Source organism: Cucurbita maxima, unplaced genomic scaffold, assembly GCF_002738345.1.
Source record: "Cucurbita maxima cultivar Rimu unplaced genomic scaffold, Cmax_1.0 Cma_Scf00022, whole genome shotgun sequence".
Lineage (NCBI taxonomy): Eukaryota > Viridiplantae > Streptophyta > Magnoliopsida > Cucurbitales > Cucurbitaceae > Cucurbita > Cucurbita maxima.
This window is the reverse complement of record NW_019272038.1, coordinates 1,546,239-1,559,826: the sequence shown is the minus strand read 5'-3', so window position 1 is coordinate 1,559,826 and position 13,588 is coordinate 1,546,239. Positions and strand designations below refer to the sequence as shown.

Sequence of the window (13,588 nt, the reverse complement as noted above, 5' to 3'; positions counted from 1 at the left end):
TTGTGTTCTTGATTCTAGCCTTTAAATATCCATCATTTTCATCCATGTGGGCAAGTTTTCTCCATTTATATCTATATTCATTTCAAATAATTTTTAAAAAGCGAGGAAAGTTTGGCTCCATTCTCCCGATTAAATGAACTTAGAACAATAGTTTTAAGTCAAAATATTAAACATACAGCGATAATATTTATTTCCTACAAATGTTGAAAGAAATAGGGGTCGATGATAAATGTCATGAATGAACATTTATTAGAACGAAAAGTAGAAGGAAGAATTAAAGTAAGGGTTGGAAATGTTCGGGAATCACTTCCTAACACGATCTAAGACGACGAGAGGGAAGAAAGAAAGGACTGCAAGAACTTTGCAATAAACGTGCAGAGTAGGAGTTAAGATATCCAACATCATCACAAAAATTACAGGACCCAAAATAAGATGGTTAGAAAGGTGGGGTGAGACCAAAATTACATAATTCCCATTCTAATCTACAATAAGTAAACATGTTCCTCCTCCCTCTGGTGTTGTTTTTCCCATCCCCATTGCAAAAGACAGCCAAAATGGAAACAGAAGCTAAGAAAACACACATGGGGGTGGTGGATTGGTATTTTCATGTTTTTATCAATCGAACAGACTCATTAGCAGGCTATTGAAGATGCTAAAGGAGTTACCAGCACGGCAGTTTTCCCAGCCATTGGTTGGACGTTGCTCGCTGCGTTCTCGAGTTGCTCCCATACCTGCTTTCGTTTGTTCGCTGCTGATATTTCCTTTGCTTCTTGCTCCTTGAAGTGTGCGTGGCAGGATACGAAGAGGTCGTCGTCCATCTCCATGAATATCTTTCTAACGTTGTGGGTTAGGTTCACTACTGCTTGGTTCCAATGGCTCTGTGCATTCCTCTCTAAGGCGGGTAGTACGATGGGCAATATCACGTGTCGGTTGTGCGCGATCAAGTTCACGATGTGGTCGTTGTTCCACAAGAAAAGGGATCTTTCAGCTACCTGAAAAGGACAGCAAGTTGATGATCTAACATTATCAGAAACAATGGTGTTGAAAGAAGACTAAACTTTAAGGTGAAAGATGAACCCACTGAATGAGACAACTAAACCAAACCAAAATGTTTATGTCAAGCAATGAGTTATATTGCTTATCTCTGCTTTGGCCCATTACGAATCGCTATCAGCCTCCCAGTTTTAAAACACGTCTGCTAGGAATAGGTTTCCACACCCTTATAAGGAATGCTTCGTTTCCCATCTCCAACCAAGATGGGATCACAATCCACCCCCTTGAGGGCCAGCGTCATCGCTGGCACACCGCTCGGTGTCTGGCTTTGATACCACTGTAACAGCCCAAACCCACCGCTAGCAAATATTATCTGCTTTGGCTCGTTACGTATCACCATCAACCTCACGTATTTAAAACGTGTCTGCTAGGGAAATGTTTCCACACCCTTATAAATAATGTTTCGTTATAATGCCAGTGAAAAGATTCATCCATGTTGAAAAACTGAGAATATAAGCGTGAACTTTCGCAACATATCCTGGATAATAGACATGGTTAGGGAGATTACTACCTGAAAGTGGCAACTGTTGATGCAGCATCCTACTCGCCAGAACAAAGGAACCATAACTTTCTGAAATTCCACCATATTAACAGCTTCCAAAATCTCCTCTAACTCACCCAGAAACATCACCTCTTTCTGACTGTTCGTTATAGGCCAGTATTTCAACAGTCCTTTAACCACGACGCTCGCTAGCTTCGGTTCCTTCTCGACAAACTGCGTAATGCAGTACGAAAGTTGTTGAAAGTAGGCACCTACAGATTTCGGTTTATGGAGAGGAATCAAAACCCTCCATAAGAAGATCTTGTGTTCCTCTTTAAGAGGTAAAGCAAACCCGCTGATTATACTACCGAATATCTCCAGCAACTCAGCAATGCCATTGTGTCGTTCGGTCTCGGATATGAACCGATAAATTATATTGTTGATAGACTTCCGAATGAACGGCCGATGAACCATGAACTTCCCATATACCCTATGCAGAATCGTTTTCAAACATTCCCTTTCTCTAGGATCCTCCGAATCAAACAACTCCAAAAGTTTCAAGATAAACGAATGGTCCATATACTTCTTAGCAACCTTAGCATCAACACATGAAGAATGTATAAACTTAAGCAGCAAATCATAGACAAGCTGCAAATGAGGCCAAGCAGGATCAAACGTGGGCTCATCGTCATCATTTTCACCACCACCACCACCAACAATCATATTAGCCCGATAATTCGGTGGAAAAACTCTAAACAAATTAACAGCACACATTTTACATAACGCGTGAATCGCAGGCTCGTTGAATTTCAAAGTCCCAGCTCCAACAAAATCCACTAATTCAATCAACGTTTGTCTTTTAACACCTTTTTCAATGGAATTCTTACTGGGATCCGTAAAATCAAAGGTAACACAACAAAGGCTCAGTTTACTCACAAAGAGATTCGTTTTCTCAGACGAAGGCACATCTTTGAAAGGCACCAACGGCTCGATTCCAGCCACGAGACTCGCAGGGAACACCGCGGAAGAAGTTTTCTTAGTAGCATTGGGCCGGCCAGAGGCAGAAGCTCCACCGTTCGATCTAGAGAACCCAGTGCCAGAAGCGGATGTAGAACTACTTCTCGGACTTGAACGTTGCGACGAAGACCGAGGCGTCCTCGGTGTATCGGACGAGTCTGACGATTTCCGAGGAAGCTTACTGAGGATCTGCTTCAGCATTGTGAAAAATCGATTCGAGAGAAAATGTGGAAAGATTAGAGCCAGAAGTGAAATTTAATCATCAGCCATGATTTTAAGCGAATCAAAAGCAAATTCAGGACGAACAACGTAGAGATTGCAGAGAACATTGACAAAATGTCAGATCCACACGAATCCTGTCAAGCCAAGTTCTCCCAAGGAAGAACATGGGATGATGATAAGTTGAAATCAACGTTCGGGAAGGCAACAAACACACAACAGAGACATTACAGAGCAGAAAACAAAAGCATGAACAGAAGAACTAGAAGAAGAAGAAGATTTAGGGTTTGATGAACGCAGGAAAAGCAAATCAAAGAGCGATGATTGAAGAATCAGGAACAGTTGCAAGAGTTGGATGGAGAGAGAGAGAGAGAGAGAGAGAGAATTGAGGGAGAATAACAATGAAGAGAGGAAGGTCTATAATGGCGGAGAAGGAAGAAGAAAAGAAGGGAGCTCCTCTGGTTTTTAGACACACAAAATTAGCTAATCTCTTCTATCTCCATCGAAATAATGGAGCATTCACCTCTCTCTGCTTTTCATTTTTCTCCCTTCTTTATTTTATTTATTTATTTATTTATTTCTTGCTTTATGGGAATGGGAGTCATAAATTGCAAAATAACCATTTTTTTATTAAAAAACATTAATTTTACATATTATTATTATTATTTTGTAATCCATTAGTCTACAAATTTTCATTACATTTTTTAGCCTTAATTTAATTAAAATATTATATTATTAGTTATAAGATTAAAATATGTTTTTTTTTTTTTATAAATTTACTATGAATTTATGAAAAAAAATAAAAATAAAATACTTTTCTAGTTATTTTTTAATATTTATAATTAAATTGGATATTATGAAAATTAGTAGACCTAAAAGTAAATACGTCAAAATAGATATTTAAAAAAAAAAATAATCTACTCTACCATAACTCAAATGAGTTTAAACTTTTAATTTTTTATATACATATTTTAAATTTGTTTATTAATTTAAAATAAATTACGAAAATTAGAATTTAAATGTTTTAAGGTTTGATAAATAAAAATTAAACTTAATTATGACGATTTCATCACAAAACTGAGATTTTAAGTGAAATTCTTATATTCAAATTTATTGCAATTGGTACATTATTTTCAAGTTTTTTTTTAATCCACGGTCTAAGACGACACCGTTTTAATTATGGGCCTAATTTTATCGTAAAGGGCCCAAACTTCGGCCTTATATCAAGCCCACATACGAAGGCCATGCTAATTGGGCCGGTTAGTAAATGGGTCTAACTAAACCCATTTGACTTAACTAGCCTAAAAGTGTGTATATATATTATATATATATATATTTTTATTAATAACTAAAATTTTGGGCTGATTGGACCGGTGACTCGACCAAACCCGAGTAAAATTAGGTTGGACTTTGAATTTTTTTTAATTATTTAAAAAAATATTACTTCACAACTATACATAGGCATTAAAATATATGAATAATGTACTATTTTATTTTATTTAAGATTTTTACCGATAAGCTTTCAACTAAACATGTATTTAAATACAACAAATATGAAAATTAAAAACTTTATAATAACTTTTTAAACCATTACTTTTAGAATTATTGGTTTAATTTTGAAAGGTTTATGTAAATATTAATTTAAAAATATAGGTTCATCTAAGACATTTTATTAATTAAGAAATTAGAAACTTAATTAATAAAAAAAATTAAAGTTTAATATAATTTTAAAAATTAAATTTATTTATTATGATTTGATACAACTTTATAAATAATTTTTATAATATAAAGGTTTTTTATCTTTTAAAATTTTACGAATCAATTTATAATTTTACTATTTTTTTTTTTTTCTCTCATTCTGAAATAAATAAATAAATAAATAATGATTTATAAATTAAAAAAGAAAAAGAAGTAAAAGATTCTCAGGCGAAGGTAAGCACAAGCAATGGAGGTCTAAAGCTGACTCTATCCTTCCCTCCCCAATAAAGCAATTTCACCGATTCACTTCAATTCTTCAAACGCCGTCGTTTCTGTACTTCTCGGAATCCTCTCTACCCTCCGTTCCGCTCGCTTCCGTCGGCGCTGACTCAGTCCGGTGAGGTCTCCGTCTCAGGTCGGAGTTAGCCTTTTCTTTTCCTTTTTGTTCAAATTCACGAAATGCTTTGTGTTTTTGTATCTTTGAATGCAGAGGTTGGTTGGAAATGGCTTCTTGTCTTCACCGTCTAGGTCTAGGGTTTGAATTGATGATTATTTTGGGCGGTCGGTGATCTTCGGTGGGTCATTTTAGTTTGTAAGAAGTCAGTCAACGTTGTGGAGTTAGGGATTTTGATCTGTGTAGTTTGGGATAATCAATTTGTAGTTTGGTTCTACGTGGATTTTGCTTTTGTATTTTGTTCGAAACAATGGTTGGAGTTGTGCACTTAGTCTTTGTTTATTTGGTTCATTTGATTCTGAGAAACTGATGGAAATTTTGAGAGTTCAGTGTTCGTTTGTTTAACCATATTTCTTTCTTCTGATATTTTATGTTAGACCTTTAGTCTGTTATTATTATTTATTGTTAAACAAAAGCTGTAGAGATCTTTCATCGACGACGCAAGTAATGCAACTATTTAGAAATGTCATATTGCTTGAAAGAAAGGTCTCCTTCATCTCTGTTTTTTTATTTCTTTTCTTCGTTTATTCTTCTGCTTTTGCTTTCTTTGTGCCGTGGTGGTCGTGGCGTGGCTTGGAGGAGCTTATATCTGTGAAAAACCATAGCTATCCGTGCTTGATATCCTCGGGTGAAACTGTTATTTACTTATCACATGTAAATCTTTATTTGATTTTCCATTTGTTGTTGGCCTCTTAACCTTAATTTGGAAGTTTAGATACTAGTTGTGTATGGTGTGTCTGAGGAATTTAGTTACTAGTTGATTGAATTCAAGATCTTTCATCAGTATGATAGTTCATATTTGTTCGAGAACTATGGCTAAACTCCTGGTGGTTATTTACTTCTTTAATATAATTATTCGTATTTTTTCAGATCGGAAGCTTTGTGAATTGACAGAATTGTATCAAGGGGCTGCAGCAACATCAGTTTAAGTTATCTGTAAGTGATATACTTACCTATGAGATATTTCTTTTTTTGGTCTAATTTTACATGTCTCTACTGCATGTGTTCAACAATGGTTAGTGAAATGTTTTGTTCATTAGTCTCTGAAATTTTACTTTTCTATTTGAATCAGTTAAAGAATGCTATATTGTTATATTTGATCTAATTAGCCAGATTGAAGCTTTTTTTTAATAAAAAAAAAATTAAAAAATTAAAAAAAAAATACGGGAGATTGTAGTAAGTTATAAACTATAAAATGTCTTGTTCCATTTCTTTGTTGTTTTGCCCTTGGAAGGTCAAATAATGTTTGAGCCAAATTAAGCAACCTTATCATTTTTGGAAAAAAATGTCATGCTTGAGAAAAAGGTCAACGTTTTGTGGTGGTTGCCAAATTGGGTTTCTGATTATGCATTGACCGATATATCAAATTGGTGTTAAATCTTGAGCAGTTGATAATCAGAAGTGACCTGTAGTGGGCCAAACACGGCAGCCTTGTTCTAGAGTTCTATGCTTTCGTTGTCCTTTATTGTGTTATTGGACTTAGATGGATGTTCCCTCGGTGGAACTAAATTGTGAAAGCGAAGAAGACTCTTACCCTTTATTAATGGCCCAGCCAGAAAATATCAGCAGCAGTGAGCATATCATTAACATAACTGGTACTGGTGATTCTGCTCCGTCTAGTTTGCCCCATGGTAGGAATTCAAATGGCTTAAATTCATCACAGCCTGAAGATAGACCTTCAAGTAGTACACGAGTTCCTTCGTCTCAACCTTCAATTTCTACTACGGGATCAAATTCTAGAAATTCTTCATTCATAAGAAGAGGAGATTCGCGACGTCGTAGAAGTCCATTAAATTCTGGCTTATGGATATCTATTGAATTACTACTCACTATGAGCCAGATTATTGCAGCTATTATAGTATTATCATTGTCAAAGAATGAAAAACCTCGTGCACCTTTGTTTGCATGGATTGTGGGATATGCATCTGGGTGTGGTGCCACACTTCCTCTTCTCTATTGGCGTTATCGACACCGTAATCAGGCTTCAGAACAAGATTCTCTTCAACCTAGTCACAATTCTAATCGCATTAATGTTCCTGCTGGGCCATTCTCTGTTTCAGTTTCTAGGGCATCAGAAGGCGAAGAACTTCATCATCCTGCCCCATCCACCAGAGGCAGTGTAGGGTCAGGATTACTGACAGCAAGGTATTGGTTTTTTGATGCTTGTATCAGTATAAAATTTAATAATTGGACTTGATTGGTAGATAAATTAATTTCTACTATCTTGTGGCATTACTTTTAGATGTATTGGTATCTGGTTTTTCAGTTCACAAGATTAGTTCATTGATTTATACTTGCTGGTAGCTATTTCTACTCTTATTGATTTTGAAATCATGAAAGTTGAGTTGGGAGGGATAATCTATTCGCACACCTTTTATCTTCTTTTTCATTCCCATACTTAAATTTTCGAACTATGCAAGAGATCCTAATTCCCTACATTTTTACATCTTATTGAAGCTGTTCAACTTACCTCATAAGGGCATGTCAATCTCAGTTGGCAGGTTGCCATTTTCACTGGGTCACAGATTCGTCATCACACGTTTATTTTATTCCATTCTCTTGGACTTAGTGACTATATGTGTGCCATATTGCCATGACCTTGACCTAGATTGATTAAATATCAAATGTCTATGATAATGATGGCCAAGGGTGTGGCAGTCTCTTGCTTGCCATAGCTGCTCAATTCCTTGTTTCTTTATCTTTTCACGAGGCATTTTTTCCCTTCTTTTTTCCAGAAGTTGAGCAATAATTGCCCTTACAGTTGGGACTTGTGGTAATTTTGACTGCAGGGTGAAAGTTTTGGTTGAATATTTTAAGATGGGCCTGGATTGCTTCTTTGCTATTTGGTTTGTAGTTGGTAACGTTTGGATCTTTGGAGGGCATTCATCAGCCTCTGAGGCTCCTAATTTGTACAGGTCCGTGTTCTTACACCATATGCATATGTAGACAATGCACACGATTGTTTCTAGAATGGATTTATTAATTTCTTCCTCTTTACTTGCAGGCTATGTATAGTGTTTCTTACCTTTAGCTGTATTGGTTATGCCATGCCCTTCATTCTATGTGTAACCATCTGCTGTTGCCTACCTTGTATAATTTCCATCCTTGGCTTTAGAGAGGACTTGACACAGACCCGAGGAGCCACAACAGAATCTATTAATGCATTGCCAACTTATAAGTTTAAGCAGAAGAAAAGTAGAAGTGGAGATGATAGAGAAAACAACTCCGGGGCCGGTGAAGGAGGAGGAGGGGTTGTGGCTGCTGGAACTGAAAAGGAGCGAGTGATTTCAGGAGAAGATGCTGTAAGTACCATACAGACAACCTGTTTTTGTTAGTAATTGTTTCTTTTCTCTCTTTTTCTCTATTTGTTATCTGTTATAAATTTTTTCCCCTCCCAAACGTATCTTTCTCGCCCTAACTGTTTTGCCTTACATTTCTTCCTCTAAATTTTTCCCCCCTAAGATGTCTAACGTTTTTTTTAAAAACAGAAAACAAAAAAGGTTACTCAGCATATTTTGCCTTTTTGTTTTTCAAAAACGTTACTAAAAAGAACGGACCTTAACGATTGGGTTGTATTCTGATCGTTTCTCTTGTCTGTCTGCAAGCCTTAATGTAATTTCAGCTTCTTTTATTCATAGAGTGTGTTTAGAATTATTTCTTGGACCAATGATTTTACGTGAAACACATTTGTTATAAGCACTTTTGACTAACTAACTACACACAAGTCTCATTCCTCATGTTTATTTACTCTATCTGCATGGCGTCTGCTGCATAACTAGTTGCTGATAAATCAGCAGTCAGTTGTTGTAGATTATGCAGAACTTACCTGGCTGAAAGGCCTCTGATATTTCTCTTGTGAAAAGGGTTTAATCTTCTACAAGTGAAATCTCACTTTATGCAACTCATGAAATGGATTACTAGTCGATATGGAAATTATATGACGAAAGTTCGTCGTCTTGAATTGTTTTCTTATAGATCACTTTCATCTATAAAAAGTTTTATTGACCACCTGCCTGTATATACTTTTCCATTTCATGATGGTTCCCTCGAGTGTTTTGATGAGAGCTTAGTTCTAATGCATTCATTATATGAAAATTAAGCTAATGCTAATTGTTTTAAAAATTATGCGCAGGTCTGTTGCATCTGTTTGGCGAAATATGCCAACAATGATGAACTGAGAGAGTTGCCATGTTCTCACTTTTTCCACAAGGAATGTGTAGATAAATGGTTGAAGATCAACGCCCTGTGCCCGCTTTGCAAAACCGAGGTCGGTGAGAGTATCATTGGCTCTCTTGAGGGAACAAATAGACAACAACAGGGTGATTAGAGAGGGCAGCAGCTTGACTCCAGTGACATGATTTACGTGCAAGTTCTCTGGATGGATGGGTTCTGCAAGAATCTGAAAGTTAAAACTGATACAAGTGTAGTATGTTCAAGCTCATCCTTTCTTCAGCTGTTTACAGGTTCGTTACTTCGACAGGCTCCTCTTGTAGTAAATCCGACCACTGTCAATATATAGGCAGTTATATGGTGCACGTCGGACATTCTGAATGAGTTATGATCGTTGTGAAATTGCTTGTTTCTGTAGGAACTGAAAATTGCAGATGTTGCAAGGTTTATACTTGTATAATCACACACTCCATGCTCTTGTATTGGCCCCTCTTCAATTTTGTGGCATAATTGCTATGATAATGAATAATTAGTAGAGCATACTGTGTGAGGATAGTATAATATATATATATATGATTGCATTTTGCAAGTTCATTCATTCCCTTTGAGTTCAACGATTATTTAGAATTTCTGGATAGATCGAGCTCGTGCGAGCTATGTTCACTTTGAAATGAGAAAAATCAACTAAAAACGCCTACCCATGGATGGTAATATCTGATCCCGATAGTATTTTTATTTTCAAATTCAATCTCGTATGTAATTCCCATCAATTTTGATTACCTTTTCAAGATGGAAGCTGCCACCATGGATACCTCTCAACCTTGTTGATTTAACTGGTCGTCCTCTCATGGCTGTCCGGTTAGGAGAAAATTTGCAGAGCCCTTATGCATTCGAGGACTAATCGACTTGGACGAACCGTTGCCATGCGCAGCTATAGGAATCAATCATTGACAGGTTCCGAGCATCGTTGGTTTAATTTGCAACCCATCAACCAGTGATCAACCATAAATGGCATTGTGCTGAGTTTGTTCAATACCTGGATTCACCAAATATTTGTCTCAATGAATAAATGTTAATTGGGCAACCATATAGAAAAGATTTATAGGAAAAATATGCTATCAAGTTTCATCAAAGAACGTCAAGATTATAATGGTTCTCAAGAGAAGTATATTCAGACTTCACCAACACAAAATATGCAAAAAGAAATGATGAGTGGTAAATGGTTTATAACAAATCGAAGCGGGACGAAGGACAATGACACGAGATGCACGACGCGGTGGAAAAATATGGATATGTATATTTCCAGACAAACCTGTTACACTAGACCCACATAAACACATCTGAGTTATTTATTTCTAACAGAGATACTATGAGAAAAAGACATCACAAATCCTAGCAGTAACTACAGTCGTCTGCAGCAACTCTCGAAGTTTTTTAAAGAAAAAGTTCCATAAAAAGGGAACAAATTCATATCTTTATCTCCAGTCTAAGACAACCAAAACTAACGTTCAATAAACGTAGCTTAATTCGAGCTCAGATATCATCTTTTCTACCCTCGTAGTCACTAATATCGACAACAGCAGAGTACATAGCTAACTTTGCCCAAGACTCGAAGAAGATGCTAAGATCCAAATTACAATTACCTCAACAAAATTAATGGCTTCTGAATTGAGACTTACAAAGAAGATGCAAGATGAGAGAAACAGGGCCTAAAATTTTATCTGATCTTAAGCAATGCATTATGGAGATTCATGACACAAAAAAGAAATGTTAATGAAATCTCCTTACCAGGAAAAGCAGGGCAAGCTTCATGGAAAAGGTCCTTCGGCACTACTCGTCGCATTTCATGATGTTGGTGCACGGGATGAGAATGTGATCAATAGCTCATTCTTCACACATATAGCCATTCACAAGCCCTCGAATTCTATTTCGAACAAATTTTCCCATGCTATATAAACCATGATTCAGAACCAATGAAAGTTCCTTCTTTAGAACTCAAATAATTGAATTGTGCCATTACGTCGTCACCATTCCGTGACAAGTCATATCCCGATGCTTATTTTTATGCATAACGGTCTTCAACGATCTATTGCACATTTCCATAGATGGAGTAAGTCCATTCCCTAGAGTTCGATCCCTAGTAAAGAGAGCAGTAGAAATGTTACCTTCTTGACAAAGTCCACTAATCTTGGAACCATATATAAAAAGATCAGGATCCAATCTCTGCTTGTACATATCCTGAATAAGACATTCCACCAGATTGATATCACGCTTTCTTAAAAAGGAACGTAGAAGAATATTATAAGTTTTTCGGTCAAGCGATAACCCAGCTTTTTGTATACGCTCAAATATCTGGTATGCCTTACTAGTAAATCCATTTCTGCAAAGCTTGTCTAGGAAGATATTGAAAGTGACACTCGAGGGAACAGGGCCGTTACATATCATGTATTCCAATAATCTCCAACATTCTGAATATCGTCCCACTGTAGACAAATATCGAACCAAACAAGTCAAGCTCCTTACATCTGGCTCAACACCTTTACATTCCATGTATTGCAAAACCCTTTGAATTAGAACTAAATCCCCAAGTTTGCATGCAGCAGAGAGAACCGTATTGAATGAAACGACATCAGGGCCGCTCTCAGGCCACTCGAAGCATTCTAATAGCTTCAAAGCATGTTGAATTTCATTGTCTCTACAAAAGCCCCTTAAAACTGTATTATATGACACAGTAGTTGGAACAATACCTCCTTTTGTCATACTTTTCAACAGAGAAAAGGCTTCTCTTGATCTATTATTTCGACACAAGCAATGGAAGTATATATTGTACACAACAACGTCAACAGTACAGTTTCTCGTGAACACTTTACGTAATAACTCATAAGCAATTTTGGTCTTTCCTACCTTCATAATCCCTCCAGCCAAAGCAGCATATGTATACGGATCGGGAGAGAAACCTCTACGATGAATCAACTGTAAAAGCTCAAGAACATCGCATGCTCTATCATAAAGGCAAAGCGCACGGATAATTATATTATAAGTTACTAAGTCAGGATCACAACCCTCAATTTCCATGGATTTCAAGATTTCAAATGCTTCAACAATCCTCCCATCATCACAAAGAAACTTAATAATAACCGTGTAAGTAACGACGTTCGGCTTACATCCATCACTTCTCATTTGATCTAAGAAACTATAAAGATCAACCCACAAACATTCCCTTCCAAATCCGTAAAGCAAAGCAGTATATGAACATACATTATGAGCTATGCCATTCTTTTTCATCATATAAAACAACTGCAAAGCTAGAGAACTCTTGCCACACTTACACAATGCCCAAAGAACAGGATTAAACACGTATGCTTGAAAATTAAGATTTTTAGATATCAGTTTAGCACAAAACCTGTATGCCTCTTCCAACATCCTGGCTTTACAAAGCATACAAATAAACATAGCCACAGTGGGTTCAGTAGGCAAATGATCTAATCTCAACATGAACTTGAATATCCAAATAGAATCCACTAAATTACCTGATTTCATCGAACTTTTAAGCAATTTGGACAAGGATGTGAACGATGGATTCATCCCACTTTTGGTCATCTCTTCTGCAAAGAAATATGCATCTCTCAGGTAACCTAATGACAGAAATCCATTAAGAAGTATGTTGAAAGTTGTTCTGTTTGGTGATGGCCCGAAATTCTTCATTCCGATATAGACTTGAACCAATTGTTCTAACGAAACATTTCCAGAACTCAAATATCTATGAAACAACGCGTTGTAATCATATATAGAGGGCTTCCCGGCAACATTTTTCATGAAATTCAGAGTCTCTAAAGCTTCAGGAAGATCACCTGAAGCCGCATAATTCTGCATTCGTGACTGCAAATCGAGGTATTTCCAATTGTGGGTATTGCTGTCTTGGATGATATTTACACTGCTAAGAGCACAGGAAGTGGAATAATTCACCGAAAAGCGAAGTTTCCGGGTAAGTCGGTGAGGATAATTAATGGCGGGAATTGAAGCAAAACGCATGGCAGGTTAAGAATGGGGGTTGAGCTTTGAACTCCAATGGCGGCGAGAGGGGAGGAGGAACGGATGCAGGGGCGAAGCATTCGGGTTTTTAGGGGCGAAAGCCCTCTCCTTCATTAAAATTACTCAAAATTGAAGCTTATATAGTGGTTTTCACGGTTCGGTTTTAGAAAGGAATTGAAGGTGAAACGGAAACTGAACCGAACCGTGAAGATAGTGAAACCCAGGGTTTGAGGGTTTGGATGGCGGAAGGATTGCGGGCGGTGGTTCGGACAAGCGGAAAAGAAGAAGCGGCCGGCGAAAGAGAGGACGGTGAGGACGGTGCGACTGCGAAGAAGAAAAGAGAGAGACGGCGGGCGGCTGCGTGGCGGACGGTAGCAGTGAGGGCGGAGTAGGGAGGTGAGGCTAGAGAGAGATTTTTTGGGAGAAAAATTAACTTCGAGGCTATATTCTCAAGTTTAGTTGTC

At 37.1% G+C, this 13,588-nt stretch overlaps 3 protein-coding genes across 5 annotated transcripts; 1 reads left to right on the top strand and 2 right to left on the bottom strand.

The window, feature by feature from the left end:
- Positions 1 to 336: 336 nt before the first annotated feature.
- Positions 337 to 3,307, bottom strand: LOC111496182 (serine/threonine protein phosphatase 2A 57 kDa regulatory subunit B' kappa isoform-like). Its single transcript, XM_023146537.1, has 2 exons — positions 1,565 to 3,307; positions 337 to 992 (listed from the first exon to the last, which is right to left on the bottom strand). Exons 1-2 carry the CDS (start codon positions 2,750 to 2,752, stop codon positions 633 to 635), a joined length of 1,548 nt encoding a protein of 515 aa, XP_023002305.1. The 5' UTR covers positions 2,753 to 3,307; the 3' UTR covers positions 337 to 632.
- Positions 3,308 to 4,689: 1,382 nt separating this feature from the next.
- On the top strand, positions 4,690 to 9,629 carry LOC111496220 (E3 ubiquitin-protein ligase At1g63170). 2 transcript variants are annotated; one of them, XM_023146588.1, is made up of 6 exons: positions 4,690 to 4,865; positions 5,793 to 5,858; positions 6,311 to 7,067; positions 7,712 to 7,837; positions 7,927 to 8,224; positions 9,055 to 9,629. In XM_023146588.1, the coding sequence occupies exons 3-6, from the start codon at positions 6,406 to 6,408 to the stop codon at positions 9,247 to 9,249; spliced, it is 1,281 nt and encodes a 426-aa protein (XP_023002356.1). In that variant the 5' UTR covers positions 4,690 to 4,865; positions 5,793 to 5,858; positions 6,311 to 6,405; the 3' UTR covers positions 9,250 to 9,629. The 2 variants fall into 2 exon arrangements, with proteins under 2 accessions (XP_023002356.1, XP_023002357.1); XM_023146589.1 differs by having other exon boundaries at positions 4,690 to 4,883.
- A 12-nt stretch (positions 9,630 to 9,641) lies between these two features.
- LOC111496160 (pentatricopeptide repeat-containing protein At3g53700, chloroplastic-like) lies at positions 9,642 to 13,586 on the bottom strand. Of its 2 annotated transcripts, XM_023146487.1 has the most exons (3): positions 12,623 to 13,586; positions 10,881 to 12,520; positions 9,642 to 10,128 (listed from the first exon to the last, which is right to left on the bottom strand). In XM_023146487.1, exons 1-2 carry the CDS (start codon positions 13,122 to 13,124, stop codon positions 11,109 to 11,111), a joined length of 1,914 nt encoding a protein of 637 aa, XP_023002255.1. In that variant the 5' UTR covers positions 13,125 to 13,586; the 3' UTR covers positions 9,642 to 10,128; positions 10,881 to 11,108. The 2 variants fall into 2 exon arrangements, with proteins under 2 accessions (XP_023002255.1, XP_023002254.1); XM_023146486.1 differs by having other exon boundaries at positions 10,881 to 13,586.
- Positions 13,587 to 13,588: the final 2 nt, after the last annotated feature.